Here is a 22,965-nt window from a genome sequence, read left to right on the forward strand (position 1 = left end):
CGTTGTGGTACGCCTAAGTCAGGAATCACACCACCACGTTGTTTGCCAACTTCACTAACTCTAAAAAACATGCACTTAGTAAAAATCTATACACAACACCAATCATCAAAACTGAACTACAGAATACAGGTCACAATACGTCTGCATTCGTCTACTAACCATCTACCTGCAGATCTCGAAACGTAGTGTTGCTGATTTCTTGTTTCACTGAACAATGGCAAATGTCCCTAAAAATCCTGTTTCCTTCACAAGGATATATAGTAATCCCAAACATGCATATACAACTGTGGGATTTTATAACTTCATACTTGTTATCTAATATTTCAGTAATATGCTTTACCAAGAATAAACATACAACATTCAAGACTATACATCATTTTTAGCAAGGGGTACTCAAAAGAGATAAATTAGTCTAAAGAAATCACTTTGTATTTTACAAATTTCGTTCGTTTTTGGAATTGTCCCCAACATTATTAATGCTCTTCTCCAAACGGTTTGGTAGCTTGTTTACCAATGAGGTAGTAGCTGGCAGCATACTTTTTATGGCACCACTTTTGTTACCATGAGGTAATATATTTTTGTGCTGGAGTATCCTTTCAGACCTGAAACGTTGTTGTTACGGTGTACTCACATTTCACGAGAATATTTGTGTAGTATTGGCTATCACAATTACATCAGTTCGAGTTTTTAGTGTGGGAATCAAAACTTCGACGGTCTGGGCATTTTTAAATGCTCTACCCATTTATAGACAGTGTCGCTGTTCATAAAACTTTCACAATGCACGTTCATCATTCTACAGTAGTCATTCACTGGGGTTCACTTTCACAAAGTGAATCACAGAACGTTGTTCAACAAATGCAGAATCACAGAGTGGACTCACCAGAGCTCACTCCAGTGTTACCAACTTAACGTTCTAAAAATAAAAACCCTTGTCATAAACCGTTTCTCAATAAGGTTAGTTCGTTCTTTAAAATTATTGAATCGTATTTTGGACGTATTACAACAAAGAAATAGATTTAAAAATAAATTAGTTCAAATTAAAAGTCATAAAACACCTAATAAGAATGGTAATACTCGAAAGGTATTGTAGTAGAATATTACAGCATGCGTGCAGCTGGGTTTATAATGCTAGTGCGCTTGTTATGCGTAAATAGAATTATTATTACTAGATACAAGAAGGAAAAGTGCTCCTTGTTTTTCCAATTAAGTAATGGAATTGGGAGCAATTAATTCCCCTACTATTGTTGGAGGTTAATTGGCACATATGGTATGTATTACTTAATTGGCAACTAACCTTGGGGAAATCCTCCTAGCCAATTTCATAGTACGCCATTCATAGAACCAACAATGGTCAGTAGAATTGACAGGATTTTCTCGGGCATTAACAATAAAATTTATTTTGTTCAGTGATACAAAAAAAATCAATAACACTACATTTCGAGATATGCAATTTAATTATTTATTAACTTAACGCGCTGGGTTAATCTAGATTAAATTAAAAGCAGTAAAATATTGTGACACGCGTTGTTCAGAAATTAAATTATCTCTCAACATGCAATTAATATAACAAACACTCATTATTATAAACTGAACTAAAATACAGATCACAATAGACCTGCTCGTAACAACCAACCACTGTCAACTGACGAGTAACCAATAGTAAATGGCGGTTGTCACAGCAGAGACAAAATGGTGACGAATTAGGGAACGTGCCTTTTATCATTATTGGTTCGTTTTAGAAGAAGATCATAAAACTATACTGTGACTTCGCATTGGAGTATTTGAACTCTAACTATTTTTTATTCTTTAAGTTTACTTTTAATCCTAATAACATGATAAATTTGAAAGTTCCCTTGTTTGTTTCCTTTCACGAGTAAAATATTCAACCAATTGTATTGAAACTTTACATTCGTACGGTTGCTGGGATAGATATAGGCCTATTCTAATTTCGAAACCCCTCAAGGCTACGCCTCACAGGTCTTTAAAATAGCGAAAAATTCCCATCTTGGTCTCTAAAGTTGTGAAATATTAATTGAAAGAGCCTGTCAAATGTAATCATCTGTTCTGTGTAAGCCATAAAACAAATACACTGTTCTATGATAGCACAATCATATGTTTAGTTAATTTAATAACAATTTTCAATTTGTTAACATTTATAGTGCGTAAATTCTCTAAGCATTAACCATTATTTTTCACGTCTTTAGATTCTCTTTTTCCTCTATTTATATGTGTATGTACGTATTATTCTCTTTATTTTCCTGATCTGAACTATGCAACCAATTTTGTTGTTGTTATCTTTAGTATTTATTATAATGCATTTAGAACTATAAAATTCTCTCTTTCCGTTGTAAAATAAATATATTTCAGCGATTCGATAAGTACTCTACCTTAGAAATCAGAATTTGACTCCAAAGACTCCCTTTGAAGCAAAAGTAAGAGCTATAAAAGTTTTCTGAACTGTGTTTGTTTTTAAACGTATTGTACCAATTCCAGGTCTAGATGTTGTAAAAAGTTAACAATATTTTTCAGTCTATAAAGAAACAAACAAGTACCATTGTTAATGTATTTTTAACTGTTGATGTTTAGCAAATATTTATTATTAGATATAAAAGACAAAGTTACTATATAACTCTTACTATACCTTGGTCTTTTATAAAAACCTCTTTTGATACAATTAAGCCTCTATGATTTGTGATTTGTATTTTCTCGATCGGGAAACTAGGAAAAATCAAATTTGGAGCAAAAAATTTTAAGGCTAAGTACGTACATTATAATGGCCGTAAATACACACTTTTTAACATATTTTCTTGATTGTGGCAAGAAGGCAAAGTCAACATTAGCTCGAACCAGAAGTGCACATACAGGTGCAAACCGTACTAAATTGCGGACGAAGCCGCGGGTAACAGCTAGTATTATATAAACAAAGAGTAGTTTAGAGGTTAGGATCGGTGTCTTCGCGTTTCACACTTCAGTGTTTGTCAGGTACTATGGCGGTAACCTAATATTGTAAATTGCGAAGTCGACAATATATGACAGTTTTATCACAATTATTATGAAACTTCAACAACATTCCAGGATGCTAAGATCTTTCTATTAACAACATATCGATGGTTGATCCGGGGAAGGGACCATAAGGGCCATGGCCCCCTCTGAGATTTTGAATAAACTCAACAATAGAATAGATGAATAGAATAGATTTCTTTCTAAACATTGTATACTTTTTGGCGTACAAAATGCATAACTCAGGTAACTAAAATAATGGTAATGATAAACTACAACTCAGATGCCCTTCTCCGAAAACCAGGGTTGGATCCGCCCATGCATCATATAATACAAAATGTACTTCTCTATTTTTGACACATGCCTGTCAGTAAACTGTCAATTCCTTGTGCACTTACATAAAAACTTAAACGTCAGCGTATCAATTTGCAAGTCTTGTCTGCCAATGTTTGACACCAGCTGAAGCAGTTTTCACACTTGGAGTTATTGCCATGTTAATTAAGTCAGGAGGCAGACACTTCGAGGACATTCAAGCAGTTGCAGAATCACTTGTCTTTGTTACTACAGAGTGAGAGCTGACTTCTCAGAATCGTTATCTACAGCGTGGCTTTATCTTCTCAATAATTTATTTATTGCTTGGAAAGGATGAGATGTACAAATAATAATCATTACTCTGAAGATATGTACCCTGTGAAGAAACCTTTTAGTGCGGACATGAATAATGGTTACAAGAAAATAGTCCTATTCACGCTATGCGTATATTCATCGTTGAGATTGCAACATAACATTTTGCGTACCACACACCCAAACAGTTTCTGGTGTTCTGGGGCACTCGATGATAAAAAAAATATATAAAAAGAAGTGTCTCTGGAGTTTAAATCTTCTGTTTCAAGAGCTTAATATTTTTAGATTTTAATATTAACCATATGTTTTTATTTTTAGTCTTGTAGGTTTTAACCGTATTAATCGAAATGATCTGCTAAGTTTTAGAATATTGGTACAAATAATTAAAATCCATTTTGGTATCATAAAGATTAAAAAGAGTTCTGAAAAACACTTCATAAACATATTCACATCTTTATGTTAATCTTACTAATATTAGACTACTAGCACACAGATAAAGATTGTTAATATCGCATTTCCTGTAAGTCTAGTCATCCTTTTTGTAAAATCTGTTATACATTATAATCCGCTGCTTTACCGTTAGTTTCATACCCAACAATTGAAATTTTAACAGAATCTACAAGCTTCTCCTACCTATCCATTGCAACAGTATTGATGTACTGTCGCTGACTAGCTGCACTGTTATGCTGTCGCTGATTAGCTGTACTGTCGTGCTGTCACTGACTAACTGTACTGTTATGCTGTTGCTGATTAGCTGTACTGTCGCTGATTAGCTGTACTGTCGCTGACTAGCTGTACTGCCGCTGACTGGCCGTACTGTCGTGCTGTCACTGACTAGCTGCACTGTTATGCTGTCGCTGATTAGCTGTACTGTCGTGCTGTCACTGACTAACTACACTGTTGTGCTGTCGCTGACTAACTGTACTGTTATGCTGTCGCTGATTAGCTGTACTGTCGCTGACTAGCTGTACTGCCGCTGACTGGATGTACTGTCGCTGACTAGCTGCACTGTCGCTGACTAGCTGTACTTTCGCTGACTAGCTGTACTGTTGTGCAGTCTCTGACTAGCTGTACTGTTGAGTTGCCGCTGATTAGCTGTAATGTCACTGACTAGCTGCACTGTTATGCTGTCGCTGATTAGCTGTACTGTCGCTGATTAACTGTACTGTTGTGCAGTCTCTGACTAGCTGTACTGTTATGCTGTCGCTGATTAGCTGTACTGTCGCTGATTACCTCTACTGTCGCTGACTAGCTGTAATGTCGCTGACTAGCTGTACTGTTATGCAGTCTCTGCCTAGCTGTACTGTTGTGCTGTCGCTGACTAACTGTACTGTTATGCTGTTGCTGATTAGCTGTACTGTCGCGGATTAGCTCTACTGTCGCTGACTAGCTGTAATGTCGCTGACTAGGTGTACTGTTGTGCAGTCTCTGACTAGCTGCATTGTTGTACTGTCGCTGACTAGCTGTACTGTTGAGCTGTCGCTTGATTAGCTCTATACTGTTGCTGACTAGCTGTTAATGGTCGCTGACTAGGTTGTACTGTTGTAATGTCCCTGACTAGCTGCACTGTTATTCTGTCGCTGATTAGTATACTGTCCGCTGAATAGCTGTACTGTTGTACTGTCGCTGACTAACTACACTGTTGTGCTGCTGACTAAACTACACATGTTGTGCTGTCGATGACTAACTGTACTGTTATGCTGTTGCTGATTAGCTGTACTGTTGTGATGTCGCTGACTATAACTGTACTGTTATGCTGTCGCTGATTAGCTGTTACTGTCGCTGACTAGCTGCACTGTCTCTGACTAGCTGTACTTTCGCTGACTAGCTGTACTGTTGAGTTGCCGCTGATTAGCTGTAATGTCACTGACTAACTGTGCTGTTGTGCAGTCTCTGCCTAGCTGTACTGTTGTGCTGTCGCTGACTAACTGTACTGTTATGCTGTTGCTGATTAGCTTGTACTGTCGCGATTAGCTCTACTGTCGCTGACTAGCTGTAATGTCGCTGACTAGGTGTACTGTTGTGCAGTCTCTGACTAGCTGTATTGTTGTGCTGTCGCTGACTAGCTGTACCGTTGAGCTGTCGCTGATTAGCTATACTGTCGCTGATTAGCTGTACTGTCGCTGATTAACTGTACTGTTGTGCAGTACTCTGACTAGCTGTACTGTTATGCTGTTGCTGATTAGCTGTAGTGTCGCTGATTAGCTCTACTGTCGCTGACTAGCTGTAATGTCGCTGACTAGCTGTACTGTTGTGCAGTCTCTGCCTAGCTGTACTGTTGTGCTGTCGCTGACTAACTGTACTGTTATGCTGTTGCTGATTAGCTGTACTGTCGCGGATTAGCTCTACTGTCGCTGACTAGCTGTAATGTCGCTGACTAGGTGTACTGTTGTGCAGTCTCTGACTAGCTGTATTGTTGTGCTGTCGCTGACTAGCTGTACCGTTGAGCTGTCGCTGATTAGCTATTTACTGTCGCTGAATAGCTGTTACTGTTGTAATGTCCCTGACTAGCTGCACTGTTATTCTGTCGCTGATTAGCTATACTGTCGCTGAATAGCTGTAATGTCGCTGACTAGCTGCACTGTTATGCTGTCGCTGATTAACTGTACTGTCGTGCTGTCACTGGACTAACTACACTGTTGTGCTGTCGATGACTAACTGTACTGTTATGCTGTCGCTGATTAGCGGTTACTGTCGCTGACAAGCTGTACTGCCGCTGATTGGATGTACTGTCGCTGACTAGCTGCACTGTCGCTGACTAGCTGTACTTTCGCTGACTAGCTGTTACTGTTGTGCAGTCTCTGACTAGCTGTACTGTTGAGTTGCCGCTGATTAGCTGTAATGTCACTGACTAGCTGCACTGTTATGCTGTCGCTGATTAGCTGTACTGTCGCCGATTAAACTGTACTGTTGTGCAGTCTCTGACTAGCTGTACTGTTATGCTGTTGCTGATTAGCTGTACTGTCGCTGATTACCTCTACTGTCGCTGACTAGCTGTAATGTCGCTGACTAGCTGTACTGTTTATGCAGTCTCTGCCTAACTGTACTGTTATGCTGTTGCTGATTAGCTGTACTGTCGCGGATTAGCTCTACTGTCGCTTGACTAGCTGTAATGTCGCTGACTAGGTGTACTGTTGTGCAGTCTCTGACTAGCTGCATTGTTGTACTGTCGCTGACTAGCTGTACTGTTGAGCGGTCGCTGATTAGCTATACTGTCGCTGACTAGCTGTAATGTCGCTGACTAGGTGTACTGTTGTAATGTCCCTGACTAGCTGCACTGTTATTCTGTCGCTGATTAGCTATTACTGTCGCTGAATAGCTGTACTGTTGTACTGTCGCTGACTAACTACACTGTTGTGCTGACTAACTACACTGTTGTGCTGTCGCTGACTAACTGTACTGTTATGCTGTTGCTGATTAGCTGTACTGTTGTGCTGTCGCTGACTAACTGTACTGTTTATGCTGTCGCTGATTAGCCTGTACTTGTCGCGTGACTAGCTGCACTGTCGCTGACTAGCTTGTACTTTCGCCTGACTAGCTGTACTGTTGAGTTGCCGCTGATTAGCTGTAATGTCACTGACTAACTGTACTGTTATGCTGTTGCTGATTAGCTGTACTGTCGCGGATTAGCTCTACTGTCGCTGACTAGCTGTAATGTCGCTGACTAGGTGTACTGTTGTACAGTCTCTGACTAGCTGTATTGTTGTGCTGTCGCTGACTAGCTGTACCGTTGAGCTTTCGCTGATTAGCTATACAGTCGCTGATTAGCTGTACTGTCGCTGATTAGCTCTACTGTCGCTGACTAGCTTGTAATGTCGCTGACTAGGTGTACTGTTGTGCAGTCTCTGACTAGCTGTATTGTTGTGCTGTCGCTGACTAGCTGTACCGTTGAGCTGTCGCTGATTAGCTATACTGTCGCTGAATAGCTGTACTGTTGTAATGTCCCTGACTAGCTGCACTGTTTATTCTGTCGCTGATTAGCTATACTGTCGCTGAATAGCTGTACTGTTGTACTGTCGCTGACTAAACTACGCTGTTGTGCTGTCGCTGACTAACTACACTGTTGTGCTGTCGCTGACTAACTGTACTGTTATGCTGTCGCTGACTAGCTGTTACTGTCGCTGACTAGGTGTACTGTTGTGCAGTCTCTGACTAGCTTGTATTGTTGTGCTGTCGCTGACTAGCTGTACCGTTGAGCTGTCGCTGATTAGCTATTACTGTCGCTGAATAGCAGTACTGTTGTAATTGTCCCTGACTAGCTGCACTGTTATTCTGTCGCTGATTAGCTATACTGTCGCTGAATAGCTGTACTGTTGTGCTGTCGCTGACTAACTACACTGTTGTGCTGTCGCTGACTAACTGTACTGTTATGCTGTCGCTGACTAGCTGTACTGTCGCTGACTAGCTGTACTCTCGCTGACTAGCTGTACTGTTGTGCTGTCGCTGACTAGCTGTACTGTTGAGCTGTCGCTGATTAGCTATACTGTCGCTGAATAGCTGTACTGTTGTAATGTCCTTGACTAGCTGCACTGTTATTCTGTCGCTGATTAGCTATACTGTCGCTGAATAGCTGTACTGTTGTACTGTCGCTGACTAACTACACTGTTGTGCTGTCGCTGACTAACTGTACTGTTATGCTGTTGCTGATTAGCTGTACTGTTGTGCTGTCGCTGACTAACTGTACTGTTATGCTGTCGCTGATTAGCTGTACTGTTGTGCTGTCGCTCACTAACTACACTGTATGTGCTGTCGCTGACTAGCTGTACTGTTATACTTGTTTAACTATATACATATTAAAAATTGTGTTACAGAAATGCGATGTATATTATCACCTTCAGATGCTGAAGTTAAACCAGAATCTCTCTAATTCATTGAGAAAACAAAATTAAGCTATTGGTTATAGAAAATTATCTAGAAGTTTTATATAAACTAAAAATAATTCAAGAGGAAACAAACAATTCTATTCTGTAACTGCGTTTGTTTACAGGAAATAGCAAAATGGTTAATAGTGTAATGAAAACGTCAAATTCCATTGCATGATGGTTATAAAGTTAATAAGTGTGGGTTGCCCATTTGGGAGTCATGATTTTCCAAATGATAGTGTGCAGGCCGGCTGTGGAGGATGTGATAATACCCTTCATGAATAATTCCCAAGGTCCGAGAGGAGGCAGTCTACACAACGCACAGGGCCGGACTAAGTGCTAGGGCCCCTGGGCTGGCAGAGCATTCAGAGCCGAAGAAGTCCTCTCAAACGAACCCCAAGAACATCTGTGAAACGCCTTAAGAATCTTAAAAACTCAAATGTATTAAATAATGTTTGAAAGACTAAACTTAATTGAAACTATGCTTATTGAAATTGATGTTATTTTTAAAATACGGATACGGATAACTCCTCCTAAAGGACATCCTACGTCCTAGTGAGATCGATAGAACTAAATCTGGAACGGAACCTAAGTAAAATTGTACTCGTGTAATATTTTTAAGGCATGAAGTCATTACAAATAAGATAAATTTCGACAACCCTGAACAATAGTAGCCAATATGTTTTACACATTTGATACAAAGTAGTTTTAAACGGGGTTTATTAAAATACAACCGCAGTTTATTGCATACAAAAAATAATGTAATATTGCAGAAGTTGGAAAAAGATTTTCCACCCTAAGAGCTACTCACCTAACACAACAGGGAGAAGAACAATATTTATGGGGACCTCAATTGCGACCCAATACTTTTTGTATATTCTTATTCAAAAGGTTGGGATATTTCTCAAACTGAAAATCTCTGACAGCTTAAATGGTCGAAAGTTTCCAATGTCACAAAGTATCAAGTAGAACATTTTCAAAGACCAAGAACGAATACCGAGAACTTCTAGGGATTAGAACATGGAGCTTCCAGAAGCAGAAGACTTTCTAGCCATAACATCCATTAGGCTGGACATTTCTGGGATCCGGGAATTCCCAGGTGCCTGTCCATAGGAATGAATTCCAGAGAGCTGGAAGGTTTTACAGGTTAATAGATTCCAGAGGGTGGGAGCTTTTGTCAAGCTGAAAGCGTACAGAGATCGAAATATTCAAAATGCGGAAAGATCCCATTGGTCTGGAGCTTACACGCACCAAAGGTTTGTAGTAACTGGAAGGTTCCAGATAACAGTTCGGTAAGTTCCCACCAGAGACTAGAGTTTGTATATACCAAAAACACCCAAAGGCATGTACTGTCAAAGAACATGCCAGAGGTCTGGATTAACCAGAGGTGCAGTGTTTCTATACTTCAGTTGCTCCAGTGGTTTACAGAAGCTGGGTGTTCCGATGAACCGAGTGTTGTCAAAGGCCGAAACTGCTATATTTTAAAATCTTCAGATACTAAAATTCACCCTGAAGAGAATGCTCCTGGATATCTAATTGTCCCTAAACTTGGATTTTATAAAAACCCAAGGGTTCTCACAAATCAGATTGTCGAAAGGGTCGAAAGGTCTTGTTGACCAGGTAGAGCCGAGAAGTATGGTGGATTTAGTGGTTAGAGCACTTAGAGGCTAATTATTAAACTCTGGGAGTCTGGAGTTAATTAGTGTTGGGGTCTCCTAGAAGTCACGAAGAAGAGGCAGCTGACTTAAAACTGCAACTCCTAGACTGTTGCTATGATAGGAAGGGTTGATAGGGTAACGTAGTGCACTCAATTGTGCACATGAGGAGAGAATGAGACTGCCACTTCATCTAGAAGTCTCTGATGTCGAAACTATGTAAATGTTTCGTTTTCAGCTTCTTCGTCGTCGACTTTCTTTGGATCTCTTCAGGCGATCATGAGTCCAGATTCCAGAAGTCAGACCTGCGACAGCGTGAGATGCCAGACGCTGCAATAAAAGAAAGGTGAAATGTAGTTAAATTTAACATTCAAACCTAGACCTAGTATGTGTAGTTAACACGTTTATTTGCAAAACTGGAAATCTTTTACTATGTAAAAGTTTCAGTCAGTGGCGTCCACAACAAAGTGTTAATCCGTTATCCCTTAAGAGTCTAGGCAATCCAATCTCTTCTTCTTTGTTTATTTTGTTTATATACTTTGTTATTTTTGTTTGTTTTTGTTATTCTTTGATATTGCCGATGGAAGGTTGGAAAGGATAACGGGATTTCGAAGCTAAAACTAGTAAAGCTAAAGAAACCAAATTTGGCACATAGGTTTGAATAGGTAAGAGGTAAAAAACATAATTAAGCAGCAAACATTTTGTCTTCTGAAAGGCATCAGCTGTATTAAATCAGTTATAAAAATGTACAAGGTACCAACTATTTATAAAATGTTATTACAATTCCAACGGTACTTATTTCAACGAAATCCGTCAATGCATAAGCGAGCACGACCACTTTAAAGATACTCTTGTAGAAGTCAGGAGCAACAAACAACTGATACCTCTAAAATACGACATGTTTGGCGCTCCTGGCTTGTGCAAGCGTATCTTTAAAGTAGTCGTGCTCGCTTATGCCTTGACGGGTTCCGTTGAAACTAGTAACGTTGGAATTGCGATAAAATTCTCCAAATAGTTGGTGTCTAGTACGTTTTTTATAACTATACTGGGTTTTTTGTTATTTTACTTTAAACATATTCAACAGACGCCATTTTTAAATATTAAATAAAGTATTACTATTTCTTTCCTCTTACCTATTCAAACCTATGTGGCAAATTTGGTTTCTTTAGATTTTCTAGTTTTGAGATAAAAATGTTTTAATAAAAATACAAAATGGCGGCTAGCGGATAAACGAAGTGGAAACTGGAAATAAGTTATTCTTCATTTGTTGCTTAGAATCACGCACAGAATTTGAAAATACATAGCGAGTCCAACCTTTTTGTTACACCCTGTATACATCTTGTGTGTTTCTTACACATTTCTCATTCCGTGTTGCTTATCTTTATGGTTTTGTAACTACTGTCGACAGATTACATAACTCCAAATAAAAGTTGGTTTTTACTACGAACTGTTTTCTATCAAGAATGTGTAATCTGTTGTCTAATTTTCACCTCTGTAGTTAAGTGACCATACACTGTCCAATGCTTGGACATATATCCATCATCATCCTTATAAGGTTTTAATTCTTGAACTGTATCACATCCATCTCCTACACAGTCATCGTAAGCAGTTCCAACTGTCAGGACTCCCAATTCCTCTACTCTATCCTAGATTCTTGGATTAAACATGTAAGTTATTGACTTAGTTTGTTACGATAGATGTAATATCAGTTACAACATCACAATCGTCACTTTTACGATGTTGAAACTGCTGGACGTGAGGACATTTAACAATTTTCCTTATAACAAGACAGTCATAAAAGTTGACTACAACTATTACTTGATGTGGAAAACAGACGGCAGTATTACAAAAGACAATTACAAAGTATTTATAACTTGGAGCATAAATCAATTTTGGAAACCAACGTCGGATTCTGACATTTGCTGAAAGGCACTTTGAAACCCAGAAGTTGTGATAATGCATAGGTTAGTAAGATTAGATAAATAAGTAAGGCTCTTATTATGAATGAGGTATAAAATTTCACTATTTTCTTCAATCTTGTCATGCTTAGTATTAGAAATAGAGTACGGGGGTTTTAGGTGTGTTCGTTTTAGGCTTTTCTAAAATCATTCATTTCCTGAAGGCAAAGGTACACCGATATTCGCCATAAGCATTTAAACATTTTCCTTTTTAGAAGGTAATTTTAATGATTTACTTCTATTTATGTCAATATAAAACAACAAGGAAACCACACTCGACCACTGCCTAAATTGTGCAAGACATATTTCAGTTCTAAATACTTTTGTTTACTCTATGATGGCCCGAAGTAAGAAATTATTTTTTGGTAGCCATACATAAATGATATGTAGATAATACATATGTTTATTCATATAATTATTATAAGAAATCAACATTAAATTCAAATTTGCAATAAAGTGAAAAATATATATTACTTCTTTGACGTAATAGTGTCAATTTGTTTCACTCGGGAGCTGACCAATAGTATTATTCTGTTGTGTTTCAAAACCAAAATACACTCTATCATTATTGTCAGTACACTTTACAATGATCCTAATAATGGGTTATTAAAATTTATTTTGATAATTCTTTAATAATTGAGTTCCATTAACCTTAAAATCTCATTAAGCTCTAATATCTTTGTCATCTTCAAAACATATTTAAGTAATCAGATTTAACGTTTTTTTGTAGAGTTACGATTTAGTTTCTACGTTTGTGTTATTTATTTCAACCCTTATGGATCCCTTAAGTCTTAATTGCAGTCCTGATCGCACAGGATAATATAGATAGTGGAGCCGACCTATAACCATATCCACCACAACCCAAGCAGAATTCGCAATTGATCAACGAACCAAGGGACTCGCTGATTTAATAATTGGTTTAATAAAGAATATTAATTCTGAACGAATATTTAAATGTACGATTCCAAATTATGATTATTCTGATATTCTCGTTCAATATCACGACAAGAACACCGTTATATCATTATGCAGTGATATTTTTATCATTATGCAGACATAGCGTGATTATTTCAAGGCATATTGCATTTCCTGTTGACGGCGAACAGAACACACAATCACTGCACAACTTCCTGCATAAACAAATACAGTCATTTAAAAGTTGATTCAATCTTTTTCATAAATAAGCTAGTAAGGTATATTTTTTTTTTTAAATACATCACTTCCATCATTTTCCGAAGAAGGGGCAGATTCTGGAAAGGTCATTGCCACATAAAGTGCAGCGAGGCAGCGCATTGTCAACTGTCTGACCTTGAACTGGAAACTAAATACAGCTGACTCATCATCAAGAGAATCCACGTAACACATTGTATGCAGTCTAATACCAGGAATGTATAAGATTTCAACAGACAAAATTAATAACAGCATTCTTACTTTTGGAACTAATGTTTTGACATTGATAATTTCATAAACAGGAGAAGCGTTAAAGAGTGGTAAAATATGGTGCTGTTACCAACAATATTGACCTTTTAAAATTGACCAACTCCAGTTCAAGGGATGAAGGATAATGCTACCTAATCTTTGCCAACAGCTATCGATGAAAATTAGAATTTTATTATTATTCTATTTATCCTTTTCTGATATCCAAAACATGTAAAGTACAATATATTGTTAGGTCCACACATTAATATGTGGAATTGACTGTGCCTATGATAAGATAGGTTTAGTTTATAGATTTTTTAATCAATATTATGAAATGACGCTTGCAATACAATTTTTTAAATTGTTTTACTGCAATAAAGAATTATTATTACCCTAAATCTTGTGTAAATTTACTTTAATTTGGTTTCACAGAGAAGTTTTATAGTTCTTCTGACGTTTTTCGTCTTTATACTATTTATTAATAATTAATATCTTATTAATGTTTTAGAATTCGTAAAACATTCATGTTGCTTTTAGATTTGTTGTGGCATGTTAGTTTCATAAAATCTTTCATATTTTATTAATAGTCATGACTTTGAATTCTAAATGTTTTTCCTCGTTCCACCTTTAAGAATCCATTTTGTTCACTAGTACAACCTAGTGGCGAATCTCGAAGACATAAACTTAATATGCCTCCTTAGCTCTGAGACATGTTTGGTAATCGTGCATAACGAAAAAGACGATCAGTCGAAATTCAAAGACAGGGTATCATATAGTTTATACCTGCGCGGTGTGTCCATTAACGCTTAACGCAGGAACTTCATTCACTACAAAATTATGTTTTGCACAAAGATTGAACTCTCATTTACAACAAATGCTCTTATACGACTATCCAACCTGCGGTTATCAACGCGTCAGCTGTAAACCGCAGTTCCCTTAACCCTCCTAGACACTGGGTTATAACCTTCAATGCTCCTTTCTAATGATTCATACCTTAGATAATAACAAGACGACGCAGTGCACCTTCACTCATTCTAAAAACCAGGCATGTCATATCCACTCATGACTTTACACCCAGCACCTAGAATACGAATAAAACATTCATAAGTCCAACGATCTCTTTTTTACTAGATAATACTCAAGGTACTACTGCAAAAATACATACTCCCCTACATAAACAATTGTTTACTTTTGATCTTTCCAGATTAATAAACAGATAAATCGTATGTGGTATATATATATATATATATATATATATATATATATATATATATATATATATATATCACATACGATTTATATATATTTGTGTATGAAACACACATGTATACTCTTAATAAGGTCATTGTCTGTTGACACGGTTTACTGAGGTTTGTAGAATCTTTTGTTTCTTTGTTTGTTTACTACACAAAGGTCGTGGCGTCAGCAATACTGCTGATGTGGCCTCACAGCTGTCTTACTCACTATGACAGCTTTGCTCGTCGTCTTACTTGATCAGTGATGGTGGTCTTTATAACGTTTTGGGGTGCTATCGTAGCACTAACACTGGGATTACTTTTAGATGCATCATCAGCAGAATTACCTGGACCCTTGAAATATACGCAAGTCAATTCTTCGCATCCCTCAGGATATTCTGGATTGACCGATTCTCTTCAACCCTTCACAATTTTGCAGGCTCCGACATCTTCATACAATCGTCAAACTCTTCAGAACCTCAGGAGTATACTCCAACACAGGGTTCTCCAAAACTACCGACAGCATGGCTGCCTCAGACATCTTCACAACCTCAGGAGTATACTGCAACACAGGGTTCTCCACAACTCTCGCCAGCGTTGCTGCCTCAGACATCTTCACAACCTCAGGAGTATACTCCAACACAGGGTTCTCCACAACTCTCGCCAGCGTTGCTACCTCAAACATCTTCACAACCTCAGGAGTATAATCCAACACAGGGTTCCCTACAACTCTCGCCAGCGTTGCTGCCTCAGACATCTTCACAACCTCAGGAGTATACTGCAACACAGGGTTCTCCACAACTACCGACAGCGTTGCTGCCTCAGACATCTTCACAACCTCAGGAGTATACTCCAACACAGGGTTCTCCACAACTACCGATAGAGTTGCAGCCTCAGATATCTTCACAACCTCAGGAGTATACTGCAACACAGGGTTCTCCACAACTACCGACAGCGTCGCTGCTTAAGACATCTTCACAACCTCAGGAGTATACTCCAACAAAGGGTTCTCCACAACTATCGACAGCGTCGCTGCTTAAGACATCTTCACAACCTCAGGAGTATAATCCAACACAGGGTTCCCTACAACTCTCGCCAGCGTTGCTACCTCAAGACATCTTCACAACCTCAGGAGTATACTCCAACACAGGGTTCTCCACAACTCTCGCCAGCGTTGCTACCTCAAACATCTTCACATCCTCAGGAGTATACTCCAACACAGGGTTCTCCACAACTCTCGCCAGCGTTGCTACCTCAAACATCTTCACATCCTCAGGAGTATACTCCAACACAGGGTTCTCCACAACTCTCGCCAGCGTTGCTACCTCAAACATCTTCACATCCTCAGGAGTATACTCCAACACAGGGTTCTCCACAACTCTCGCCAGCGTTGCTACCTCAGACATCTTCACAAACTCAGGAGTATACTCAAACACAGGATTTTCCACAACTCTCGCCAGCGTTGCTGCTTCAGACATCTCCACAATCGTCAGAGTCTTCACAACCTCAAGAATATACTCCAACGCAGGATTCCCCACAACTCGTGAGAGGGTTGCTGCCTCAGACATCTCCACAATCGTCAAAGTCTTCACAACCTCAAGAATATACTCCAACGCAGGATTCCCCACAACTCTTGACAGGGTTGCTGCCTCAGACACCTTCACAATCGTCAAAGTCTTCACAACCTCAAGAATATACTCCAACGCAGGATTCCCCACATCTCTTGACAGGGTTGCTGCCTCAGACATCTCCACAATCGTCAAAGTCTTCACAACCTCAAGAATATACTCCAACGCAGGATTCCCCACAACTCTTGACAGGGTTGCTGCCTCAGACACCTTCACAATCGTCAAAGTCTTCCCAACCTCAGGAATATACTCAAACACAGGATTTTCCACAACTCTCGCCAGCGTTGCTGCTTCAGACATCTCCACAATCGTCAAAGTCTTCACAACCTCAGGAATATACTCCAACAAAGGGTTCGCCACAACTCTCGCCAGCGTTGCTGCTTCAGACATCTCCACAATCGTCTAAGTCTTCACAACCTCAGGAATATACTCCAACACAGGGTTCCCCACAACTCCTGCCAGCGTTGCTGCTTCAGACATCTCCACAATCGTCAAAATCTTCAAAACTTCAGGAATATAATCCAACACAGGATTTTCCACAAACCTCGACAGTGTTGTTGCCTCACACATCTTTACAATCGTCAAAGTCTTCAAAACCACAGGAATACACTCGATTGTTGGATTCTTCACCATCCTTGACAACTTTGCAATCTGATGTATCCTTACAAACTAAAGATTCTCTTGGACTCGAGGAAGATACTCCACCATTGAATTCTTCACAACTCTTGAAAAAGTTCATATCTCAGGCAGCTTCCAAAGCTCCAAAGTCTCCTAATCCCCTGGAATATGCTCGACCACTTCATTCTCTACAAGCCTTGGCTACGTCGCAGTCTCAACTATCTTCACAACAACCAAAGCCTTATCATTCCCATTTATCACCCAATTCTTCAGAGCGCTTTAAATCTTCACAAACTTCAGAATATTCTCAGCGTCAGAAATTTTCACAGCCTTCAAAATACTTAAATCCTGGATCACTACGTTCTTCACAATATTTGGTACATTCACAGTCTCTAGAATCTCACCAACCTCAGAAACCTTCACAATCCCAAAAATCTCCACATCCAATGAATTATTCTCAATCGTTGAATTCATCAGAAAATGGTAGTTCTTCGCAGCCTCTGGAATCTCCTCACTCACTAAAATCTTCACAACAGTCTCTGGACGTTCCAAACCCAGCACGCAGCACGCAGCTATTTGAATCTCCCCAATCTCTAGAGGATTCGCCCCTTCCAGACTTGGAGAAGGACTTGGACCGTCTCATGGAGGACGACCGGACTTTCAAAGATTATTTCCGGTGCCTCGTAGACCTCGGTCCTTGTAACTCGGACTCCAGAAACTTTAAAGGTAAGACTATAATCTATAATATATAGATTGCTGCTTCATATTTGATTTACAATACATTCCACTTCAAGTTTGTAGTATTTAAGTATACAATGATAATGTTGTCTCTTTTGTTATATAAGATTCACACTATTATATTCAGTGCACTAAATATTGAATTGAATTGTAATCCAAATTCTAAATAATATAATAAGTAATGTAATTCAGTTCACGGCGATTTTCTTACAGAAATAATTTTTAATTCTAACATTTACAACTCTGGTCTTACAAATTATATTAAATTAATTTGATAAAACTTTTACAGTTGTTGAAATAATGAACCAAATATAAAGAAATATTACTATAAAAATGTACTTTTTCGTATAAGACGTAAACCAGAACTCCAATTTATGGGATTGTTTTTGTCTGAAAAATTAACAGATTCATTCCGAATCTTATGCAGTGACATCGTCCGTTTTGGAGTTTAAATACATTTGAAAGTTCCCAGTGTATGTACGGTTATAGTTATACCTTCTACAGTAACAATTTAGTAACAGGTATAGATTAGCTTTCTATATGTATTTGAACTTATTTATTTGTAGTACTATGCTGCTCAAAATTGTGCATTAAAATGTTTCGATTGAATTGGGTTTATGTGCTGCTAGCAGTTATACGCCGCTTCGCACGCCGGTTAGTAGATTTTGAACCTGTGCGACCAATTCTGGTTCGAGTAAATTATATTTTCGACGCCAATGTTGAGTTTGTCTTGTTGCCACGATCAAGAAAGTATGCTAAAAAGTGAATATTTATGGCCATTGTAACTTACCATGGCCATTGGCCTTAGTATTTTTTTGTTCCCTAGTTTATTTTGCTTTGTTTCCCGATCAAGAATATATATATATATATATATATATATATATATATATATATATATATACCTATCACAGTTTAGACAAGCCTATTTCTGTCAAAAGACAACTAATGTGGGTTTTATAATATGGGTATTTACACTTATAGTGAAAGTTAGATAGTAACTTTGTCTTTTGTATCGAATTCTTAATATTTACAAAAGAAATGTACAGTACATTAACAATGAAACTATTTACCAGATTATTTCTGTATAAACTAAAAGGTTTTTTTGAAATATTTTAGAACATTTAGAGCTGGAATTGGTACATTAGTTCAAAAGCACAGTGGATTTTCATTCTCTTTGTCTAACTTACGAGTTTGTGTGAAAATTTGTGTGTTTTTTATACGAAACTTTTTTGTGTTTCTATATTTTGGAATTGGTGATACACGATACACTTTGTATTTTTCCTTCTGTCGCAGACGTGATCCAGGAGGCTCTGGAGCGAGGGTGCGCGCGGTGCTCCGCCTCCCAGCGTCGCGACGCTGTCCACCTTCTGCTCCTCGTCATGGAGTGCCGCCCCAGGGAGTACGCTGAGATAGAGAAGCAGTTCGATCCGTCGGGGACCTTCCAGAGCAAGTATCGGGCGAGGAAACGCGACCTCTCGGGGTAGAGGACGACATACACGGCATGGTGAAGTGTGATGGAAGCAATATAACTTACAAGCAAGGCATAGCACATTTGTAACTCCTTTCCTTGTAAGCATCATAAGAAGCTATTTTATTACAACGAAAATAAACTGTATACAGGCTTTGTTATTTTGCTTTACAAAACATACTTGTGTAAACTATATTTATAATTTCGTATTTTATTATTTCTGTACATTCTGATTGAATACTTTATTAATCTATTTGAGCCACGACAAAAACTCTTCTTTACGGATTATGCTATTTTTAGGTCAAATTAATAGATTGTAATATACTCATATGAATACAGAATAAACATTTAACATTTTTTTATGATCACCCCACGAGAAGTTACTGACATTTAAAGTAGGCTGAGGCAATTTTGTATCAGGTTCAAATATCAACGGCTGAATATATTTATGACTAGGTGAGTTATATTTTCTAATTAAGTATTATTTAATAAAATCGTGTTTAAATTCGTGAACACCATTTATGCAAGTTGACCACTGCTTTAAACTAGGATTTGTTTCTTGGGTAGGGTACGATAAGAGGACCCAGTTTTTATATCGATATTGACAAACGATATTACTTAATTATAACTTTCGATATGACTAACCGATACTGATTATTGAACAATAACTAACTTGTATCAACTATAAACACTTTTTCCTACAATAAACTTATTTTCTTTTATGGATAATAACGGACAGTCGGAAGTTCGTGGAGGACTGTGAAACGAAGTTTAAAAAGTGGCATATCAGCAGACCTGCTTGCAGATCATCTCTGTGAGTGTTTGTGCAGAAGAGAAGTACGGTTTTCTAGAGAAGATGCTTTCAACGACATCTTGAAAGTGGTTAACCATTGCTACACAGAAGAAAACATAAATAATTACGAGTATTTCGTATTTTCTGTTATAAATGTTTTTATCATTTCATTATTAATTATGAGTTTTTTTTTATTTCCAGTTCTAATCGTTTCTTTTGATCGTTATAGCTCATTAATTATTCATAATATTATCATTATTTGCATTGTATTAGTTATTTTAATTTCAAATAAAATTGTGATTATGGCTTTAGATATGTTAATATGATTTATAAACGCGTATTCGATAAATCAATATTAAGTATCGATGATTCTACTAATCGATATGAATAACCGGGTCCGCGTATTCGTACTCTACCATGTTTATTTAATTTGTGCAGAAATGTTGGGGATTATGACATGTTATAAATGTTATTTATTTAAAATTTTCGCTCAAAACACAACAGTTTTTGCTTACTGTAATCTGTAATAAACAATATTATTTCATTATATAGTAAATAATGGATGATATTAAAATATGGTATAAACTATAAAGATATATATATGTATATATATATATATATATAATTCATAAATAGCTTTTAAAAGAAAACGTAAGAAATTCGCCATATGCAATTAAACTCGAGGGAATGGAGCAAAAAATCACATCCAGGAGGCGACAACCAATTTGAATTGTATAAACACACAATTTAGGTTTTTTAACCAATAGACAAATTGTACCCAATGAAAGACATTAATCATCAGCCGCTCTGATTTTTTTGGTGGAGGTCGATGGAGGAGGAAATAATTAGGATCAAAATATATATAACGATTTTTAGTCACTTAAATCCCGCAGGATGCGTTTTAAAAGTCAGAATAACATTATGAAAAACTCGCCTATTGCGACCCAAAAATTAAATCATATATTCAAAATATATCATTCCAAAATGTTACCCGAAAATTTTAAAATGTATGCATTGAGAAAATTCTACTTTTAATATAAAGGGTGTTCCATAATACCTGCCCAAAATTTTACCATGTTATTGAATAAGCCAAAACAAATAATTTTTGTCATGTAATATATAGTTCTAACTTGCTTAGTTGTCCGTCTGTCCATCTTTTTCTAAAATATTTTTTAACTCTGTAGCAGTTTGAGATATTAAATTTAAAAAATGTAGGTTTGCTTATCCATTGTATTCAGCTACAGTAAATTGTTCCATTTTTAGTTGAAATTATTATTAATTAAAGTAAACCTAAAACGAAAGTTACGCATACTCTAAACAAACTTACTATTTTATGGATGTGAATGAATGAAAATTAAAAACTTTATTTCATTATTTGTGAATTTCAGTAAAGAAATCATCACAATATTTCATTGTTGCTTAAATTATTAACAGCTATTTAACACAAAACTTGTTACTGTAACCACTTATGGTACGAGTTTGAATAAAGTATCAAATTTTTTGTATTCAAAAGGGCTATCTTTTATGTACCTCATAAGATTTTACTAAAGCTACCCTTTTTAAAAGTTATTAAGTGTTAAACATTTTAATTAGCTGTCATTTTGTCTTAGTAAATGGCAATGTTTTAAGACATTTATTAAAATGTAGACTGGTAAGATAAACAAACCTACATTTTTTTTTATATTTTATCTCAAATTGTTATAAAGATAAAACATATTTTATAAAAACAACAAAAAGACAGAGAGACAACTAAGCAAGATAGAACTATACATTATATGACAAAAACTATTTGTTTTGGCTTATTGCATAACATGGTAACATTTTGGGCAGTTACTATGGGACACCCTGTATTACTTGGAATTACCGAACGCAGGTTAAGTTAGACAATTTTGTTTATACTATGAGATATCTCATTAAAAAGGAGGGCATCTTTAATCTCGCGTTTTTTGGCACCGATTTACAATGGTACCATTCAATGGGGAAAAGCGAACATTCCTCTCTCACAACTGGACCAAACGACCGTCTCAAGTTTTGCTCCAAATTATTTTTCCTTAAGGACCTCAGAATTACAGCGCGAGGCCTCGTGAGCGTTGTTTTATTCATGAATCGGAATTGGATAATGAACATTGAGGTGGTCATCACAACAGCTGGGCTTCTGGGAATAACAAACCCACATGCGTCATCCCTGTAATGAAGGTCATAAATCTGGTCATCACGGGTGATAATAACTCCGTGATCACCGGACGAGCAAAAAGTGGTTCACCGGTTTGACGTCAGAGAGCTGACCGGTGCGCTGGCCTTGCCTAGTCCACATTCAGAATTGTTGTGTACGTCTTCGGTGGAGCAGCTACGTGCTTAGTTGTCTATTATTACGTACAATGAGGCGTAGGGTCTGCCATTCATGCACAACGGTACAGAGTGACATTCCCTTGATTTGCGACAGTGTGACAGTGTTTATGCGAGACTGTCAAGTAATATCTATCTCAAATCATATATTGCATTTTTATAATTTTACACTGCATTGCAAATGTTAGTAAATCGTTTTGTAAATAGTTCATTCACACATGCACCCAAACTTACACTTCCACACATTCACTCAAGCACACTCTCACTGACCCCAGATCATATGCCTCTCATACCTATAAATCCCAGCGGCTCATCATGCGACTCATCGACAGAGTAGAACGCTCTAGACACCAATAGGCGTTTTATACGAGTTTTTAATTGGTTTTTATTGTTGGAGTTCTTTCTACTTTCCATGAGCTTATTGATAAATCTGACGCCAACTTGCTGTGGCAGATGCTGCGTAAGCGTCAGCCTGTGATGTTGGGCTCGATAGTTGTCCCTGCCTCTTGTCTCATATCGGTGAATGTCCTCACCGCGGACCATAGTGCATTTTGATATTTGCAATACATGATCACGTCGAATATGTAGAGGCAGGGCAATTTCAGAAATTCAAGCTCCCTA

The 22,965-nt window shown here is 37.5% G+C and overlaps 1 protein-coding gene across 1 annotated transcript; it reads left to right on the plus strand.

Moving 5' to 3' along the window:
* The first annotated feature begins 9,699 nt into the window (after positions 1 to 9,699).
* LOC124355976 (mucin-5AC-like) lies at positions 9,700 to 19,458 on the plus strand. The gene is made up of 4 exons (XM_046807125.1): positions 9,700 to 9,742; positions 15,193 to 16,142; positions 16,192 to 17,725; positions 19,031 to 19,458. Exons 1-4 carry the CDS (start codon positions 9,700 to 9,702, stop codon positions 19,219 to 19,221), a joined length of 2,718 nt encoding a protein of 905 aa, XP_046663081.1. The 3' UTR covers positions 19,222 to 19,458.
* The last annotated feature ends 3,507 nt before the right edge of the window (positions 19,459 to 22,965 follow it).

The sequence above is a fragment of the Homalodisca vitripennis genome, chromosome 2, assembly GCF_021130785.1.
Source record: "Homalodisca vitripennis isolate AUS2020 chromosome 2, UT_GWSS_2.1, whole genome shotgun sequence".
NCBI classification, from domain to species: domain Eukaryota; kingdom Metazoa; phylum Arthropoda; class Insecta; order Hemiptera; family Cicadellidae; genus Homalodisca; species Homalodisca vitripennis.

Excerpts from the sequence above, each read along its gene's own strand:
- LOC124355976 (XM_046807125.1), top strand. The coding sequence starts at position 9,700 with ATGCGGAAAGATCCCATTGGTCTGGAGCTTACACGCACCAAAG. Across the intron at positions 16,143-16,191 it reads TCTCCACAACTCTCGCCAGC|GATTTTCCACAACTCTCGCC; the intron begins GTTGCTACCTCA and ends ACTCAAACACAG. Across the intron at positions 17,726-19,030 it reads GGACTCCAGAAACTTTAAAG|ACGTGATCCAGGAGGCTCTG; the intron begins GTAAGACTATAA and ends CTTCTGTCGCAG.